At 35.8% G+C, this 20,238-nt stretch overlaps 2 protein-coding genes across 4 annotated transcripts; one reads left to right on the top strand and one right to left on the bottom strand.

The window, feature by feature from the left end:
- Positions 1–8,537: 8,537 nt before the first annotated feature.
- LOC107482936 (uncharacterized) lies at positions 8,538–10,102 on the top strand. Its single transcript, XM_016103523.3, has 2 exons — positions 8,538–8,689; positions 9,395–10,102. Exons 1-2 carry the CDS (start codon positions 8,675–8,677, stop codon positions 9,815–9,817), a joined length of 438 nt encoding a protein of 145 aa, XP_015959009.2. The 5' UTR covers positions 8,538–8,674; the 3' UTR covers positions 9,818–10,102.
- A 224-nt stretch (positions 10,103–10,326) lies between these two features.
- On the bottom strand, positions 10,327–16,518 carry LOC107482935 (E3 ubiquitin-protein ligase UPL5). 3 transcript variants are annotated; one of them, XM_016103521.3, is made up of 4 exons: positions 14,409–16,403; positions 12,847–13,436; positions 11,915–12,174; positions 10,327–10,477 (listed from the first exon to the last, which is right to left on the bottom strand). In XM_016103521.3, exons 1-4 carry the CDS (start codon positions 16,240–16,242, stop codon positions 10,399–10,401), a joined length of 2,763 nt encoding a protein of 920 aa, XP_015959007.2. In that variant the 5' UTR covers positions 16,243–16,403; the 3' UTR covers positions 10,327–10,398. The 3 variants fall into 3 exon arrangements, with proteins under 3 accessions (XP_015959007.2, XP_052116202.1, XP_052116201.1); XM_052260242.1 differs by lacking the exon at positions 10,327–10,477 and adding an exon at positions 11,152–11,168 and having other exon boundaries at positions 14,409–16,518; XM_052260241.1 differs by lacking the exon at positions 10,327–10,477 and having other exon boundaries at positions 11,287–12,174; positions 14,409–16,517.
- Positions 16,519–20,238: the final 3,720 nt, after the last annotated feature.

Below are 20,238 nucleotides of genomic sequence, written 5' to 3' on the forward strand. Positions count from 1 at the left end.
TGATGGCGGCATTCAAGAGAATCCGGAAGGTCTAACCTTGTCTGTGGTATTCTGAGTAGGACTCAATGATTGAATGACTGTGACGTGCTTCAAACTCCTGAGAGGCGGGGCGTTAGTGACAGGCGCAAAAGAATCACTGGATTCTATTTCGGCCTGATTGAGAACCGACAGATGAATTCCGCGTGCTGTGAGCATATGCAATCATTTTCACTGAGAGGATGGGAGGTAGCCATTGACAACGGTGAAACCCTACATACAGCTTGCCATGGAAGGAGACTTGCGTGTTTGAAGAAGAAGACAGTAGGAAAGCAGAGATTCAGAAGATGGAGCATCTCCAAACCTCAACCTATTCCCCATTACTGCAGAACGAGTAATCATTTCATGTTCTTTTGCTTTTCACAAATAATCCTGATAATTTCTGATATCCTGACTAAGATTTACAAGATAACCATAGCTTGCTTCAAGCCGACAATCTCCGTGGGATCGACCCTTGCTCACGCAAGGTATTACTTGGACGACCCAGTGCACTTGCTGGTTAGTTGTGCGGAGTTGCAAAAGTGTGATTGCAATTTCGTGCACCAGTCAGCAACAAAGAAAGATGCCAAGGTACTTGCCGTGACAACCGGGGAGAAACTTTCTCCTAGAAAACTACCCGAAATATCATTTGGCCCCAGGGACTGCTGGTGTCACAACCTCTTGGAGGACCTGCTAATGGTGGTTTTAGCGACAATCGAGACAGATTTGGTTAAGCGAATTTTAGTTCACACAGGAGCAGACTTGAACACATGTTTTGAAATATGTTCGACGCCCAAAGATGAAGGAAAGTGACATCAAGGACCACCGCCACGGAGTCGTATGGTTAGGCGACAAATATATCAAGTTGGACGGCTCTATTGTTCTGTCGATTTGTGTTGGTTCCGGGGTAAGTAGGAAATCTATAATGGTTGAATTCGTAATCCTAAGAGACTCCATGACATACAACATCATTCTTGGGAGGAGAACAATTAACGACCTACTAGCAGTCATTTGCATGAAGCTATTAACAATGAAGTTTGTGCCAGATGACGGGTCGGTAGGGACGATTCGGGGAGATCTGGGGATGGCTGTCGCTTGTGATAATGCCAGCTTTCCTTACAAAAGAGATCCAAGGAAGCAGCCGATGTATTGTTGGCAGATCTCGACGCTATGATTGACGAGCACCCAAGGCCAAAGCCCCAAGGCAAACTGGGAAAGTTTTGGGTAGGGGAAATGGAAGACAAATTCACATTTGTGAATCGCAACCTACCTTACGAATTGAAAGGACCTCTAATAGAAGTCATCCGAGCTAACGGAGATCTTTTTGCCTGGACTCCAATCGACATGCCTGGGATAGACTTAAATTTCATGTCCCACCGGTTGGCCGTAAGACCAAAGGTGCAGCCTGTCACGTAGAGGAAGAGAAAGATGTCATCGGAAAGGGCAAACAAAATAGCCAAACAAACAAATAGTTTATTAGAAGTCGGTTTTATCAGAGTCTCGATCGTAGTTCCTATGAAGAAGACAAATGAAAATGGAGAATGTGCGTGGACTACTCGGACCTTAACAAGGTCTGTCCAAAGGACTCATTTTTGCTCCCCAATATAGATGCCTTGGTGGATGCAGTAGCAGAGATAAGTTTTTGAGTTTCATGATGCTTACTTGAGATACAATTAAATCCCGATGCACCGACCTGATGAGAAAAAGTCATCGTTTATAATGGCAGGAGAAACATATTGTTACAAAGTCATGTCGTTTGGCCTGAAAAATACAAGGACAACCTACTAAAGGTTGATGAATAAGGTCTTCAAGGACCACATAGGTAGGTCGATAGAAGTCTACGTCAATGACATGCTAGTCGAAATGGATGAGCCAGATAGTCTGGTAGCCGAATCCCTTAAGGCAGAATCCCTTGAAATATGCTTTCGCCACGGAAGCAGGGAAGTTCTTGTGATTCATGATCACCCAAAGGGGGGATAGAAGCTAACCCGGACAAATGAAGCTGTGCTTCGTATGGTAAGCCCCAAGAGTGTGAAAGATGTGCAAAGATTAGCGAGCAGGTTGGCAGCCCTATCCCGTTTCCTCGACGCATCAGCTGCTAAAGCATTGCCTTTTTTCAACTTGATGAAAAAGGGGAATGGCCTTTGAATGGGGACCATCTTGCGATAAGGCTTTTGAATATTTTAAGAGGATCACCAATTCTCAGAAAGCCAAAAGAGAGGGAGCCCTTATGTGATTAGAGTTAGCGCCAAAGCTCTAATAGGTAAGAATGTGCCTTTCTCCTTCAAGTGTTAGCCAGAAGGGGTGACGACCTCAAGCCGGTTTCATATTGAAAAAGGTTTCCTTAAAGCTGTGGAAGGAGTCTTCGAAGAGGCTGAAGATCCTCTGGTTCTGCATGGCTCAAAAGGAGAGGTATCCTGTTTTGTGTCTACCCTCTTGAGAAGGGTTTTTGAGGAGGAAGAAGATGAGAAAACCTCTACAATGGTCGGGAGTTCCAAGTATTCACAAATCATATCAAAGTAACAGATGGCGGCCCAACTGTTTCGGTGGAGTTGCGAAGGGACGACTTCTCGTCTATTTAAGAGGGCCATAATGAAGGGGGGAAGGGAATTCGAACACCCAAGGTGGCGAACATAGATTTGTACACCCACATCCGGTCAGGGATGCGAAAAGTGTCGAAATTGAGCTGGCAAATGCATTTCCTGGGCCCAGTACTAGGAGTTCATAATTTGCCTCCTCGAGACCACTTCCACACAGTGCTCCTGAACCGCGGAGCTCTTGTAGCTCCTCCGCAGTTATCCTGAAAAATGTGCTCATGACATCGGTAGTGCACCATACTTAACGATTCATAGAAAGTCACTATGCCATACCTACAGTAGGGCACCGCTTAAGTTAAAACATGAAGTTGGGGGCAGGTCCTAAGCCAAAGCTAATTCATTCTACACTAAAACATTGTAGCCTAAAACCACCATAGCTTAAACCATGATAATGACACCTATGGTACCTCTTAAAAACTACTTAACACATACCAGAGCAAAAAGCAATAGTAGTAAAAAGAGATATAACAACAATGGCAAACAAGGAGCAAAATAAGCACAAAAATAGTCACTTACCAATATTTGTGATGAAGAAAAATGATGGAAGCAGAAAATGGCAAGTTTCCCACGGTGGCAGAGCAAAATCCCCAAACAATACCAACACTAGCAGTTGTAGTAGAGAGGGTGAGGAAATACAAGAGTGGTGATGGCAGTTGTGTGAAAGAAAGAGAATGAGGAAAAGAAATGATAGAATGAAGTGGGGAAAGTAATTGTAACGGAAGGAGGAGAAGCTCGAAAGGTCAACGGCAAAATTGACTTTTTCATGCGCTTTCAAATTACTCTTAAAAGACATCTAATGCTTCGGGTACAAAAACCGAAGCGACGTCTCAGAGCAACGGTTGGGGACAACTCACACGTACGAGGAAAGCACTAGAAGTGTGAGTCCTGCTGGCGAAGTCGCGATTAGATGAAGTCTATATCACACGAGAACACGGTCTAAGCTAATGCACCAATTGTAAGTTCTACAACTTGACGTATTGGGGACACTATTCTGGCCTAGCTCAACAAGAGTCGTAGGTCCACCAGACAGATCCGCGACCCGTCCGAGCAACAACGTGTCCATCATATGACACGATATTGTCAGCAGAAGTCTGAACAACTGGTATAAGCTTCTAGACGACTAGGCTCAAACGGGAGGGTCCACCCAACGAAGAGGAATAAAGGAGAGGGACCTACCCCTCTCCAGAGGTACGTTACCATAACCCTAATTTAGACGTTTTATCATACGGACACTTATTTTGACATTGAAGTATCTTTACAGGTGGTCCCATCCGCCGATCAACCGAGAACTTAGGGCTCAATTTCTCATTCCAATTCCCGTATTTAGATCCTGACCCACACTCCCAACGACCACTCTCAACTGATTCAACAAACAACCGAACAAATATTAAAAATGAATTAATTAAACAATATATATATATATATATACTATTATTAGTGCAAGTTACCTAAATAAAACAAATGAGATTTAAAATTATATAATTATAATTTTTTGGAAACTGTTACACGTATGTGTTTTGGTGATTCAATATAAATCACTATAATTCAATGGTTAATTTTTTTTGTGCACATTTTTATTATCTAATTGTAAACTAAACATATATACAAATTATATATATTTTTTTAAATTATTCAATTAAAAGATGTAGAAGAATCCGTGTGGCAGAAAGAAGCTATATTTTGATTCATTTGAAACAATTGAAGTAGCTAGTTTTGCCCTAGTCTTGATAAAATTGGTTAGATTACCCAATTTACATGTTACTTATAGAAGTATTATTTTGGTTTTTCAACAAAGAATAATTCTATTATCAATATAAATGACATGATGAATTTCACTATCCATCAACAAAAAAATAGTCGTGACATAAGTTTTACAAAAATATCCTATCTATGATTATGAAAATTTGCACTTAATTAGGATACTTATGTTCGTTAATTTCTTTTTTAAAATTAAGAGCTTCAAATACAAATATAACATCATAGGAGTTTGGGACACGCAATTATATAGAAGGAGACATTTTAGCTTACGTTGATGATTGGAATATACATTATCTTGGTACTATAGATGATGAGGGCTATCATGGAGATCCACGATAATGTTCAATAATTTTCTAACAAACATAATAGTGTCTTACCGCTGGGGAGTAATAATAATAAGACGTATATAAAAAAGAAATAGAAACAAGAGAGAAATACTAATTGTGTGTATGGTGATATGTCGCGCAATAATGCATCTCTTGTTTTATGAACTTAAATTACATATTCTAAGAGCAAATAAGTGAATATATAATAGTATTCATTCTGTTATGAAACCGTAAAACTGATCTGAACTTTGATATATACAATTAAGAGAAATTTTAGGAGGTTAACATTTTTCTTTGATTTTGCCTTGAATCAATACTGATTAAATTTTTTTTACATTAAAAGTGTATTAATCTCTTAGCATTATCTATAATTAAAATATGATTTGTGTTTTCATATTGCATATCCTTATGTGTGCAATTTATAATTAGAAAATTTAAGATAAAATAATTTAAAATGAAAATTTAATTATTAAATTTTTTTATTGGATAAATTTATCTTTTTCCTAGAAGGTAAATAGATTAATATTTATTTATGTATGTATAAAAAGATCAATGGTAAGAAACAAAATTTATCATTTTAATTTTGACAGATTATTCCAATTCATAATAATTTACATAATTAAAAATTATGAGTAAAATAAAAGAAATTTAATTTTAATATATTGTTAATTAATATATAAAATATTTATATATTTATTTAAATTTTTAAGTTTAATTTTAATACACTAATAGTATAAATATTTTATAAAATGAATACTACATATCCAAATATTTTTGTTAAGCAAGTCCATTTAAGTTAATCTAATATCAACAAAAATTAATTGTAGGTAGTATTACTCTAAGTCTTATTATTTAATTTAGTTGGACTTGATTCATAAAAGACTTAGATGTGTCGTATTGTTCTTATAAAATTATCTAATTATATAAGCTTTTTAATAATTATTTACTCGGTCAATATAAAAAATAAGGGTAAAATATTAAATTGGTCTTTTACGGTTTCTATTTTAGTTCCTAACATTTAAAGTGTCCTATTTACGTCCAAAATAGTTTGATTAGCATCAATCAAATCATGCCGTTAAGTGTGAGTGAAATTGTTAATGTCGTGTTCGACGTGACAAACTGAAGAAGTAGCAGGGGTTAATAGACGTGCAATGGTTCCCGCGTTGAGACGGAACGCATACTTACTCTAAGATTGACTCTTCTTCTTCTTCAGTAACATTCAAATTCCACCGAAGCAGTTAGTTTGAAACCTTTGGTCTCCGGAAAAAGATCGTGTCAGGTATTCCTTTATCAAATTTTTTCAATCCATTTGATTTTCACAAGAAGAAGAAGAAGAGTCGGTTTTAGAATAAGTATGTGTTCCGTCTCAACGCGGAAATCATTGTACGTCTATTAACCTCTACCCCTATAGTTTGCCACGTCGAACACGACATTAACAATTTCACTCACACTTAATGGCAGGACTTGATTGATGTTAATCAAAACTATTTTGAATGTAAATAGAACACTTAAAACGTTCGAAACTAAAATAGAATTCATCCGAAACGTAGGAGACCAATTTAGTACTTTATCCTAAAAAATAATTATTTTTATTAATATAAAATTATATATATAAAAAGTTAATTTATTTTGACATAATAATATATAATTAAATAAAAATGAACATTTTATATATACATATTACAGAAAACATTATTAAAATATATAAATGTAACTAAAGAGTTATGAAAAAAATAGTATTCTAAAATAAATTATGAAAAGAGTTATTTGGAGAGCATGATACGATCTGACATGGCACATCAAGGGCCTGAAGTGGGCCCCATGAAGGGTGTACGATGTAGAAAGCAGGGGGTATGGGGGTCCACGTGGATTTTTCATCTTTTTCGAAAGGTCTAAGCGCTGTTTGGCAATGAAAATGGCCCATGTTCATGGTATCATAAGCTGTCCACGCAATTAAACCTTCCTTCTTTCTTTCTTTTTTTCCTATTTTCTTCTGATGTGGGCTCCACATTGTTCATATGTATTTTGGACCGTCATGATGACCATTCATGATGGGATTGGGCGGGTCCCAATCATGCACCGTCCTAAGTCCTTTCCTTTGTACCCTTTCCATTGGCTATTCCTCTTAACTCCTCTAACGTTAATGTCAATTTGACAGTTAATTCCTACCATAGGCTTTAGAAAAATACTTGAAGAAGGTAGTACAATACCCATTAGGTGAAAATTCAGCTACAGTCGACTTTACGTGAAGTTCATAATTAAGGATCGTTAAATAATTTAACTAATTTGACTAAATTTTTTCTAACGACTCTCAATTATTCACTTCACGTGAAATCGACTGCACCTGAGTTTTCACCTACCCATTAACCAATGCCTTAATTTGTATATGTGTAATAATAATAATATACATGTGATCTATAATCTATTGGGAGTTATTTTATTAGGAGAAGAGGTAGCTTCTAATATGGTGAAATTGAAATGTACATTTAATTTGTTCACTATTTATGATTGATCATTTTATGGGGTGTCTAGCTGTCGAACTTTAGGGGTATGAGGAGGAGTGGGTCGAGCTATAAAGAAAAGAAAAGAAAAGAAAAGAAAAGAATAGAATAGAGCACATATTTTGAGAGGCAAGTCCTTTTGAACATGAATGCATGATAGTAATCAATCACCTACGTGGCCCTCTCCACAAAATAAAAAGACATGCCCGATCTTACAAAATTGGGTCTCGTACATTTTCGCTTGTCACCTTATGCGATATGAGTAAACAACAACATTCATAGTTTTGAGAAATATATCTTCTATAAGGTGTTGGATCGAGATCCAAAGTAGCTTTTTTCCTACAGCGCACAAGCTTTCAATTATTTGAAATTTCCGATCCATATTAAAAAAAAAAAAGAAGATACGGTTTAATTGATGAATCTTAATAAGCATGCTTCATCTAATTAATCATGAATCACAAAATCTAATCTAGTGATAATATAGATTTATAGTGTCATTTTATGCAATATTTTTTTATTAGATTTGCACCATTGAATTACTTGGTGCATCTATCATCACCGATTACATAACAGGTTGGTAATTTTTTCTGGTAAAAAGAAACTCAACATCAATATTATTGGCAGAGTTCAATGTAGTTCAATACATGAAAGAAAATCAACAAAGTATACAATTTAAGAGTAAATAAACACACAGTTACTTAAGTGGTTTCTATGATGATTCGCTCCACAATAAAACATAATCAAGATTCCTAAACGTCACCTTTTGAAATCATCTTATTTGTGAACATGATTAAATTTTTACTAATCCAAAATGAATATATGTTGGCAAAGAATATAAACCGATCGAGGTTCGTCATGATGTTGAAACTCTAGAAGAATATAATCCAGCACTATTAATAGTTAATTTGGTATCTTATAATAATAAATAATAGTGAAAAAAAAACTGCGACGAATTAGTATTTAGTATGCAGACGAAGAGATACAGTAAAAAACAAAAAAAAATAGCAGTAAAAAATACACGTATTAAATTCACGGACAAGAACAATCTTGTTTCCTTCGTATATTAGAAAAAATGGTCATGTATTTATTGTCAAAATGGTAAAAGAAATTTGAATGAGTATACGTGTGTACATATTGTGATATCTTGAAGGGGAAAGAAATACACGAAAAGGAAAAAATGAAACAAAATGAAAAAAAAAAAAAAAAGAAGAAACATTTACAACTAGCTAGACACACATAATTGGCGTCTTTTAATTTGTGTCAGTGTCATGAGCCGTCTACATGAAAAAGATTCTTCCAATAAGTGATGACACCTCACTCACACACACACTCTTTGAATAAACACGTATTGGCCTCTATCTCTAATCTCTATATAAACCTCTCTCACCTTCACCACCTCCTCACAACTCAACACTCACTCCTTTCTCTCTCTTATTCATTCCTTTCTTTTAAGCTTTGTTTCTTCAATTCTTTCCAAATGGCCAGTGTTGAGGTAAATTAAAAAACATACACACAGTTTCTGATCTCTTTCTTGTACTAGATACCCTACTTTATTTTCTCTACTTTTGTACAGGAACATCATGGAAAATTAATTAACTAACCAAATATTTCTATTGTTCTATATATCTTTAATTATATTGTCAATGTTAGTTTGTTAATTAATTAGTTCTGACGATCGACCAATCAGTTTTATTTTTCTGATGTGCGAATATGGGATCAACAAAATAATACGGAATATTGATCACGCGTTAACAGTAATCAAGACACTTTACTACTTTTGTTTTCTATTTTATTTTTATTTCCCGTTGATTGTTTAATTTTTTCTAACTTTACTTTATTGTTCTTGTTACATATTTTCTCATATACACACACATAAACCAATATAAAAACTAAGTGGATGGTCATGATTAAGCAGCTTAAATCAGATCAACGTGTTGCATTCATAGGCTTCTTGATCAGGAACGATTTTCCACTGGATCCATGTGATCTCGATTTCTTTCCTGGTCACGAATTTAATTTATTATTTTTAATCAAGTTGCATGTATCCAAGGTAACAAGATAATCGAACAAGTAGGGATGTAAAAAGTAAGAATAATTCTATAAGTAAGGTTGAACCTACATCTACTATTAATAAAAAATAATCTAGGTAACAATGATAATTCAAAGCATGACATGAATGGATGGATGTTGTGCGCAGGTAGCACAACAAGCACCAGTGCAAGAAAGCAAACCAACTGAGGTTGAGGTTCAGGAGGCAGCACCAGCTGAACAACCAGCCACCGAGGCCGCGGCCCCGGAGGCTCCAGCAACAGAAGCACCGAAGGAAGAAACCAGCGAGGAACCAAAAGAAGCGGAGGCTCCGGCAGTTTCAGTTGAAGAGGTTGAGAGCAAGGAAGAAGTAGTAACAGAGGAAGCGAAGAAGAGTGATGAGGCAGAGACAGCAGAGGAAAAAGCTGAAGAAGCCAGTGAAGAGAAAGCAGCAGAGGAGCCAAAAGAAACTGAAACGGCAGTAACGACAGAAGAAGAAAAAGAAGAAGCAGCTCCGGTGGAAGAGAAGAAAGCAGATGAGGCAGCAGTGGAAGCAGAACCGGAAGTTGCTATTGAGAAGGCTGAAGCTTAATTACACCAGAGTTGGTTGTTGGAATCGGGTCTACCTTTTCTTCTTTGCATCTTGAGGTTGGAAAGTTCTTTTCTTTTTTTCTTTTTTATGTTATATTTTCTATGGTGCTCAAGTCTTCCGATATTTAGCAACATGTAAGCACACCACTTGCATGCCAAGTTGGTGGATATGAGAGAAAATTGTATGGTTTGTTTTATGATGCCTCCTCCTCTAGGGTTACGAGTTTGTTATGGTGTGTTCCATGTATTTCTCTAGGCTTCAATAAAATATTCTTATTTTATATTATATCATTCTCTTGCTTTCTTTTTTTAAGATCTTTCATTGCCAAGTAGTTTTCTTTTCTATGATAGTTATAATGCCTATAAATGGACCATCAACTATGAATTTGACATCTAGTTTTATTTTGAACTATAACAAGTTTAACCAATAAACTAATGACAATAAATTTTTTATCTTTTATCACAAGAACATAAAACGTACTTTCCATGACAAATAATATAGATAAATAAAAAACTAACTTCTTAGAATGTTATCGCTTTTTGACGGTGAATCTCTACTTCCAGTAGAGATGAGAAATTTTCCTACAGGCTGTGGTGTAGCAGCATGTTGTAATCCTCTGATCTACGAAGGTGAAGGGAGGCAGTGACCAATTTAAGGTTCCTGCAACAAAAAAGAGAGCAAATCGTGTCAGGTTAAATAGAAAGCCCAATACGGCTAAATAGAAAACGGTCAAGAAGGGTCTTGGAGCAATAATGGGCCAAAAAAATATACAAATGACCGAATTTTTTTTCCAATTTAAAAAAAAAATTATAAAATTATGTTTTTAGCGTAGCAGTTAGTGTGATAGTGTCTCATTTTGATGCTAAAATTAGTTTTTAGCATTTGTTTTAAAAAATTAGTACTAAAATTTTCGTCCTAAAACACAATTTTAATCCATTTAATACTTTAAAAAAGTGGAGACACATGTTTGTCTTCTAATCTCAGTGTCCCTTCCAAATACAGCCCTACTGACACTTTTTATAGTCACGGTAGAAAACACCTATCTATATCATAATTTCGTGTGTGTCACTAGGTGAAAGAAAGGACTTTTCTAAATCAAAGACGCTGAACTTCCACAGATTAAGTGCAGCAAGAGGATATTAAATAAAAGATTCAATTTGGTTAAACATGCATAATGGATTTGAATATTTAACTAAGCACTACTATTTTGATCACAGTTTTTAAAGCAGAAATAGATCTACCTTTAAGAGCATGTTTAGTTAAGTGATCATAACGGGTAAAAAATTTTCATAGGCACGTCAAAATCATCCATCCATAGAAGTTTTACCTCATGTTTACTTAACATAACATTCTTGAAAAGTTGGCGAAAAACCGAATGTAACTATTTCGCACAATTACCAATAAATAAATTAGAAGAAAGAAGCCGAAAAACTCCCAACTCCCAAGTATTATAAACTGCTACATAAAAGTATGAAGAAAATAACTGAATTTCCATTCTTTCTTCTTTTTCCCTAAACTCATCTAGAAGTATTCATACCAACCAGATAGGAATATCTAAAATCTAATGTAATCCCATATTTAAGCCCTTGACATCTAATGATTTTCTGTCACTGAAACAAGTGCAGTTTCTCTCCTGTGGGTTGCCTTGGCTGGAGTAGACGAGAATGCATAAACCCATAAATAGGTTAAATAGTGAGAATGTTAGAAATTCTCAAACTCCTAATAGATTAAAAGGAGGAAGAGTTGCCCCTTGAACATGATTTTGTCCAAACTTACATGTCACCGGGGAAGATGAACCAAGACCAACACCTATTTACCAGAACAATGACCACATCACCACCAATATAATGAAATTTTCTTTTTTAATCCTGTTTTATTTTTGACACTAGACCCCGATATAAACATTTGACAGAGCAGCAATGACATTCCAACCCTGAATTGATTCGGGAAACAGAACTACAGAACCTTCTCACATTATCCAATTCAAGGATAGAAGGAACAATGATGCTATAACTGTACAAAGCAGAGCAGTGATACTTCTCTGTGCAGTCAAAACGAAAACCACTTGTAGCCCCCAAATTGCAAATGTATTCTCACCAGGTACCGAAACTGCAACCGATGTGTTCTTGAGTGATGATTCTAAGGCGATCTTGCATGACAGCCTTGGATGAATATGGCGGGAAACACAGCCTGTAAAAGCATGTGTGCGATGAAGGAAGGCGGTCTTCAGTTTCCATAGACCTGTAAATGTATAGACGGGAAGCTAAACCGCGGAAACCTTCAACTGGCAGATATTTCACGGATGTCCAAAAGAACAGAAGTATCTTCCGTTGTTCTGCTGGCATTCTACCAACAATCTGCCAAATTTTTTTGGACGGAATATAATGTTAGATTTATTGTATTTCTGCAATTCATGATCCAAATAGAAAAATTTATAATATTAAATAATCATACAGTATAGCTCAAACTGGAAAGAATATGAAAAAAATGCAATTCATTAGCATATGGCTTCACAAAAAGTACAGTGGCCAAACTATAGAAGTACTTTTTTTTCTTTTTTCTTTAAACAAAGCATCACCAATTATGATTAAAGTTAAATATTTTAAAATCATAGTATTTGGGGGCAAATGAACTGAAGGGAGACATCTGTGTGAGTGTGATATGTACTCTAGAACTGGTACCAGTAAGTGGCTATTATGTAAAAGAGTAGTGTGTAGAAAGAGGTGTTCTCAGCATGCGCTGAACATTAGAAATTTCGGAAGAATGCATATGTTAATCTGAGAGATTCAAGGAGGGAGTTAGGTAGCACCTAAAAAATTGAAGATATCAGGACTAAAGGAAGAGAGTTAGCTAACAAAATAGAAGTTGTATCATAAATTCATTCGGAAACAACTCAACTGTTAAGTTCTTCAAAATGGGGAAGTAAAATTACATTCGCAAAAGAAAAAGTTAACAAAAAGGGAGAGGAGAGAGTGGAGCAGAAAGGATGTAAAGACATGTTAGTTCCAGAAAACCAGTATCATTAATACCTCCCAAAACCATGATATTTGACAGTCAGTCTCTTTATAGCCATTATACTCAGTATGCGCCTTCCAATCTTCGACAGAAATAGTACTTTCGCTCCCATGGAGCATCCAATCAAGGTCTTCAAGCTCTAAACTTTTAAAGAAGAACGGCTGTTGCCTTGAGTTAGAAAGGATATCACCAAAACCCTTGGCAAAATGTGATACCTGCTCAGAAATTGATGTCTCAAAATAATTTTGAATGAGAAGAGAAACATACTTCTCCCTGTTCTTACTATTCACTACAAGGTTTTTCCCACCAGAGCAAAGTTCAACCACTTTCCTGTGTCCTAATTCATCCACCTCTCTCACAAACGTCAGTCCTAAAGCATCTGAATCAATGAAATCAGCATCCATCTCCAATATTTGCTTGCAGCTACTGTACAAGTAAGGATCTGCCGCCTGTATATCTTCTAAAGTAACAGACTTTCCAGCCAATTGCTTGAAAAACAAACGGTCAAAAACAATACCCACTTGCACCTTATGCATTAAAGCTAATGCAATAACACGACCAGCAAAACTGAAGTACTTTAGATGCAGAGGATCTACCTTAGATGCTGCAAACAAGAAGACATAGTAAACTTGGCTATGCATGAGTGCTTTTTTAATATTCACAGATGCATTATATAGAGCAAGTTACAAAAATGCTCAACATTGAACAAGGAGCCATAGTCTCCAATGAAAACACATTTGATTCCAGTTTAATGGTAATCATACATGTTCAGAATACAGAGTTGATAAATCTGCAAAAAGAAAACACAAGAAATGGCAATCCAATGATTCATCGATTCTTGAGAAGCTAAGTAATAATAAGTAGCTGCTACATCTGAGTAACCAACAAAGTTGCATGCCCAGTGTCCACACTGAGTTATTGGGTGGACTGGCTCAGTACCATTCTGAACCTTTCCCATTTAATACAGATAACCGCATATTTGAAGATGAAGATTGATTTATTAAGAAAAATATGAATACAAAAGAATGTAACCGTTATCCAAATATCGGTATGCATGGGAAACACCACCAAGAACAAAGTATTGTCCCATAAAATAAGGTAGGCAACAAAAATCAGAGTAGAAGTTGTTATAATGTCTTATCATGAATCATGTATGTTTGAGTAATACCCCAAATCAATTCCTAAGAAATTTTTCGTTGGACATTTTAACCCTCAACAAATTTTAATCATCAAATGAATCCCCAAACTTTAATTATGTTAGAAAAATCAGTCCTCACGTCCGATTGTTTGTCTATAAAGGACTGATAGGAGAATTTAAAAATTTTTAGGAACTGTCTCTTTACTAAATAACGATAAGAATTGAAATGTCTAACTTCTTGCCAAAATTTGATTAATTTGTCGAACATATAAAAAGTTACGGATTATTAATTTGGTGATTAAACTTCGTTAAGGATTAAAGTATCTGACTAAAAGTTCCTCGGAATATATTTGGGTTATTAATCTTTTATACTATCACTATACTATGCATGGAAAACAGCAGAAGAAAAATGGTTGGACATATAGAATTAAGATGTACCAGGATTAGGGTAAAATCTCCTGCAATCATTTGGGCATGCTACAAAAAGAGCATTTTCTGGATTAAATATTGCTTGACACACCAAAAGAAACCATTCCCTCAGCACACCCGGTCCAGTAGCTTCCTCGTTTTTGAATTCCATAAATAGCCCAGCATGCAGAGATGCAGGCTTTGCTTGTGCTATATACTCGTAGGATTCGGCCAATAATTGAGACCTATCAATAAGCATCTCATGTAACTCCTCATAGTCTTCTTTGACATCAGGAAACAACAGCATTGCCAGATGCCTCCTCACCTCAAAATTAGTCACAGATCTGTGATCAAGAATCCACTGGTGATCATCACTTCTCTTTGCATATTGGATGACAAGTATACAAAGCATACTTCGTTGATTCATCAAAACCTTCCAAAATTTTTCCTCCGCCCCATCATATAGCTTGGAGATTTGATACAATTCCTTCAAGATAGAAAGATATTGAGAACATCCAGAATACGTCAAACCCACATCCCGATCCCGTCTTAGTTTGTCAGACAAGAATTCCTGCATAGAACGAAGGCATTGTTCCATTTTCTCCAACATTTGAATAAATATAAGGTGAAGGTAATCCACTTCTTCTGCAAGCAAGATCCCCTCATGGCACTTTTCATCCAACCCCATACCCCTCATAGCTTGCAATTGGGTAATTCCTTTCCTCAAAGGGGTCAAGAAAGCTGCAAAGTCCGAAACATCGGTCTGCAATGGCCCCGAACTGTTGGGGCGCTGGATGCATAACTCCAAATCCCTCAACAACCTATTCGAAAGCTCACGAACAAAGGGGCAGATATCCTGCAACAAAATAGACCCTCCACCTTTACCATGCTTACCTGCATAAACATGGCAACAACCAGCACTCTCTAACATAGACCCCAAAGTATTCCGGCAATGCAGATACAGAGGATCATCACACCCAACCCTCATAAGCAAACTACACAACTCCAACACCACACTCGCACACTGACCGTGATAAGGTTTAGCCATGTTATTGCGACAAGAATTCAAGAAATGCCTGACAAATAAATCACCACGTTCCTTGTTACCAGCATAAGGAGAAACATAAAGAGTTACCAGCATGGAAGGGGCATTCGAGGCGATGAAAATGTGGAAATAAGATGCTGTAGCATCATCAACCTTGGGCGCCATGTTCATGTAACTGGTGATGAGGCTCTTGATCACCTTGGTAGCCTCGTGAACAATTTCGCCTCTACAGAGCCTGAAAACAAGACTGACCATGTTTTCAAGAACCTGCCACGCCTGAGGGTGCTCCGTACTCCTCATGCGACCAACCAGGTGGAGGTTTGCGTCGTTCTGAACCCCACACTCTTGAAGAGTGTTCTCCCACTGGAGTTGTTTGCCTCTGTATGTTAAACCCTGCTCGAAAACAGGTATACCGGTCAATACCATGATTCTCTCGTGGATCGATTTCACGGTATCGTGAGGAGATGCTTGCATCACCACAGTGTTCCCTCGCGACATCATTCGGACGAAGAACTGTAACCGCGACCCGGACCTCGACCCGCTCCGATACTGAGCGGCTCGCGACGAAGAAGGAGTCGACGACGAAACCCTAGCATCCGCGCCACGGTACCGCGAATTTGAGGCGTTTTTCGTCTCTTCTCGCTTAATCCCGGCAAGGAATCCCGCTGCATAGGCGACCTCGGGGTCGCCGCCGGCGAAATCCGCGCCGGCATCTGCCCCATATTCATCACCGTAGTCATCGAGCTTCCGCTTGGAGGAGTGGTTGGCGCGTTGGAGTTGGAAAACACTATCTGCAGTCGTGGTTTGAGTGATGGGCATGTTTGCCGCCGCCGAAAAGTCACGTTGCGGAGAGAGAAACAAAGCGATGTCAGTCTTTGAAAAATACGAAACGCATGCAACGAAATCGGAAGCGATTAGAAGCCGTTTGGCTTCTTCTTCTTCCGGCGAGAGGTTAAAAGCGTCTTTTGACGGAACAGCGTTTTAGAAGAAGAAGCGATCACAATTTCTTGGCATTTTTTTGTGTTGGGTTTATCGTCATCAATGAACTCTTTACGAAGATTTTCAGTACATCATGACTCATGACCAACAAAAATATAAAATGGAGTAAATACTCAACAATTTTTATTCTTTTAAATTTTACAAATGTTTCTAGAATCTTAGATCCGACATTTCATATTTTCATTACTCAACAAAATTTTATTTTTTTAAATTTTATTAAAAGTTTGTCCTTTTGTAGTTTTAATTAATTTTTAAAAAATATTACTGTAAAACAATTATAATAAAAACTAAATTAATTATTAATTAATAAAAACTAATTATTAGTGTGGGAGAGGGGGCTGCTCTGGTGTGGGAAGGACACACAAGACTCGTGTTGCAACCGCTTTCTTGGGGCCGAGCGTGCTATCCGACGGTTCCCAATGAATCTTGCTTACGTTAGTTCGCATGGCTTTTGTGTGATATTTAATATTGAATAAACTGCCATTATTAGACAAAAATACCCAAAAAAAAAAAATTATATTATACTCATAGAAGATAGGTTTTATGGAACAAAAATAACAAAACTCTAAATTTTTGTTAATTTTTTAATAAAATTTTTAAATTATTCTCTTATTTATTTTCTTTCACAAATTTCTACAATTCTCACCACTTGATTATCACTATCTCTCCTCTTTCTTTTCACGGCGACAATTTACCGTTATTTATGAATTTTGTTGCTATACGGATCGTGCTACTCTTGAATGTTAAAAATTAGTATCCAAAAATTTTAGTCACCTTCTCTATTATAAAACCTTATCCCTTATTTTTCGAACCAACCGCCTCCACACCTCGCCTCCCTCGCCATCATGGACCCTTCCTCTCTCTCCTCCGCCGCTTCCGCAGTCTCACAACCATCTACCTTTTTTGAAACTTCTTCATCGACGATCTCAATGTTTCTCTCGCCCAAATCGGTTCTTTCGACTTGCCATTCCTCTACTTCCTGAGTCTTTCTTACATACCCGCTTTTTCTTTCATTAGATTGCGAAATTTTACCCTAAAGTTTTCAAATTTAAAATTATTGGCATGTTATCGAATCTTTGAAGTTACACTCACGGACTCGGAACTCATCGCGAGCTGCTTTTCTATTCTTAGAGTGTTCATGGATCGGATCTTATCTGCATATCTGCTGTATTTATCCGAATCCGATCCAAAAATTGCGGATATGGATCCGATCCGCAAGACTTTCGGATCGGATCCGCAAGACTTTCGGATCGGATCCGCACATTAATCGGATCGGATTGCGAATTTTGTGTTGGTATCCGCATATCCGCGTATCCACAAAAATAAAGAAATAAATAAGTAAATATTCTTTTTATTTCAACTAATAAAAGTATGTTTTTTTTTGTGACTAACTAATAAAAGTATGTTTAATATTATTTTAAGAGTAAACATATTTAAAAGAATAGAAAAAATGAATTTTATTGATATTTTTTAATAAAAATAAGTTTTTAAAAATATTTTTGTGTTTTGCGGATATATCCGATATCCGATCCGACCCGCAAATGTGCGGATCGGATCGGATCCAACCTTAAAAACTGCAAATATTGGATCCAATCTGATCCGATAATTTTAGTGCGGATCGGATCAAAATTTTGGCCGTATCCGATTCGCGTTTACATCCTTGAAGAACTCGACCTTCGATTGTCGAAAGTGTGAGGCCAGCCTACCATTCCTAGTGATCATGGTGGTGGTGGTGGTGGTGGAAATGTGTCAAAGAACGTATACCCGTTCGTGACAGGTTCCGAGTCATGCTTCTGAAAGCGTCGCGAATTGAGTTATAGGCCTGAGTTTGAAGCCGAGTCACGGCAATTCCGTAGTGCACAATGATCCCTCTATGTTAGACTAATCTAGCGCAAACATTGCTGGTGGAACGAAGATCATGTATCCGCCGACGCTGACTTCGGCAAACTCCACGTAGTAGAACGTGTTGAGCTTCCAATTCCTGCAAGTGCTTTAGTGACAGTGACAGTAAGTAAAAACAAGGAAGAGGAGGGAAGAGGTAGTGGTAATCAGAAAGGTGTTGGTGGCAGCAGTGAGAGTTGTGTAAATTTGAAAAAAAAAATAAAAAAGGGATAATTTTAGAATTTTATTAAAAAAATATATATTAGGATTTGATTATTTTGTAACACGAAATTCATCTTTTATGAGTATAACATTAATTTTTATTTTCGATAAGTACTTTTATCAATGTTACAAAATTTATGATACAAATAATAATTTATTTTTTAATATTTCTGTCATATGAATAGATTTTTTTAGTGATCATATCTAATTAAATTAGTCTAATAATTTGTTAACAAAATAAAAATTATTTATGGAAACATGAGTATGAAATCATGTTCTTTTTTCTTCATTTTATTTATGTTGTTGCTTCTCGTTTTTGTTATTATGTTACTCTAGTGTTTTTTTTTTTTAAAAAAAAAAACCTAATTCTTCTTCTTTTAATTTTTTTTACTTCTTCTTCATTATTTTCTTCTCCTTTTTCTTTCTATCAATATATTTCTTCTTTTTTTTTTCATATTTGTAATAGTCTAATAGATACAAAATTTTCATGTTTGTAATAGTCTAAGAGATACAAAATTTTAGACGGAAAAGAGAAAAAAGTGGTAAATTATGATGGTCTATGAATTGAAGAAACGATGGAGAAGACTGCTGCCATACTTTTATCTAGGATGTTCAAATTCAAATCGATCTAAATTAAACCGCTCATTCAATCCCATCTAAACCGAAAATCGATTAAAATCGCACTAATTCGGATTTAATTGGATTCTATTTTTTACAAACCGCTGGATTGGATCGGATTTCGGATCTATTTTTCATAACCGATCCAATCCAATCCAAACCGCACAATGTGTTATAAAATTATTATTTTATTATTATATTTACAATTATATTTATAACATGTTAAATTTGTTATACATTTTTCTATTATTCATGTATTATTATTATTTAATAAATATTTTATGTTTAAAATATTATTTATTCATTTATTTTAATTAACCTATAATTTTATTTTTATTGTTATGTTATCGTTGGTTTTTTAAGATATTGTTAAGACTTGTTATGTCATTGTTGGTTATTTAAAATTTGATGTTGAGACTTGTTATATGTATTTAATTTTTTTAATTTAAAAAACCGCAAATCCAATCCGATCCAAACCGCTTGTAATCGGATCGGATTTCCAAAAAAAATTTATTCAATCAAAACCACACCGCACATAAATTAAACGTTCAGATCGAAAGACTTTTTCCTTTAAAACCGAACCAAATCGCACCGCGAACACCCCTACTTTTACCCACCTTTTATTTTTTTTTGTCTTTTTTTTTCTTTCTGTTTCTGTTTTACTAAAGTTATTTTTCTTGTTTTTATAATTCCAGTTTTGGGAATAGTGGCCGCATAGAATAAAAAGAGATTAAATATTCAAAGTACTTTTTGTAAAGATGTAGAAAAGAAAAACGGAAGATAAAAAGGAATTTTTCTACAATTTGCAAGCATTAATTTGGTTTCTTTACATATAAAGCGAGTGCGATTCATTCAACAAAGGATACATATCTACCCATTAGTTTCAAATTATTTTATTTTAATAAACACATCACATATTGCAAATTTCTGATGGAAAAATATTTTGTTCTTTTCTCTACAAGGCAAATAGTCAAATACATTAGAATGTAAATCAATTCATACTATATTTACTACTAGATAATTTCAAATAAAATATTCTATGTAAATCAATTCATACTGTATTTACTATTATAATATATTTTAAATTTAATGTGA

The sequence above is a fragment of the Arachis duranensis genome, chromosome 4, assembly GCF_000817695.3.
Source record: "Arachis duranensis cultivar V14167 chromosome 4, aradu.V14167.gnm2.J7QH, whole genome shotgun sequence".
In the NCBI taxonomy this organism is placed as follows: domain Eukaryota; kingdom Viridiplantae; phylum Streptophyta; class Magnoliopsida; order Fabales; family Fabaceae; genus Arachis; species Arachis duranensis.

Coding starts and splice junctions, on each gene's coding strand:
- LOC107482935 (XM_016103521.3), bottom strand. CDS start 16,242: ATGCCCATCACTCAAACCACGACTGCAGATAGTGTTTTCCAACTCCAA. Junction 13,437..14,408: donor GAGATTTTACCCTAATCCTG/GTACATCTTAAT, acceptor TCTTGTTTGCAG/CATCTAAGGTAGATCCTCTG. Junction 12,175..12,846: donor AAATATCATGGTTTTGGGAG/GTATTAATGATA, acceptor AAAATTTGGCAG/ATTGTTGGTAGAATGCCAGC.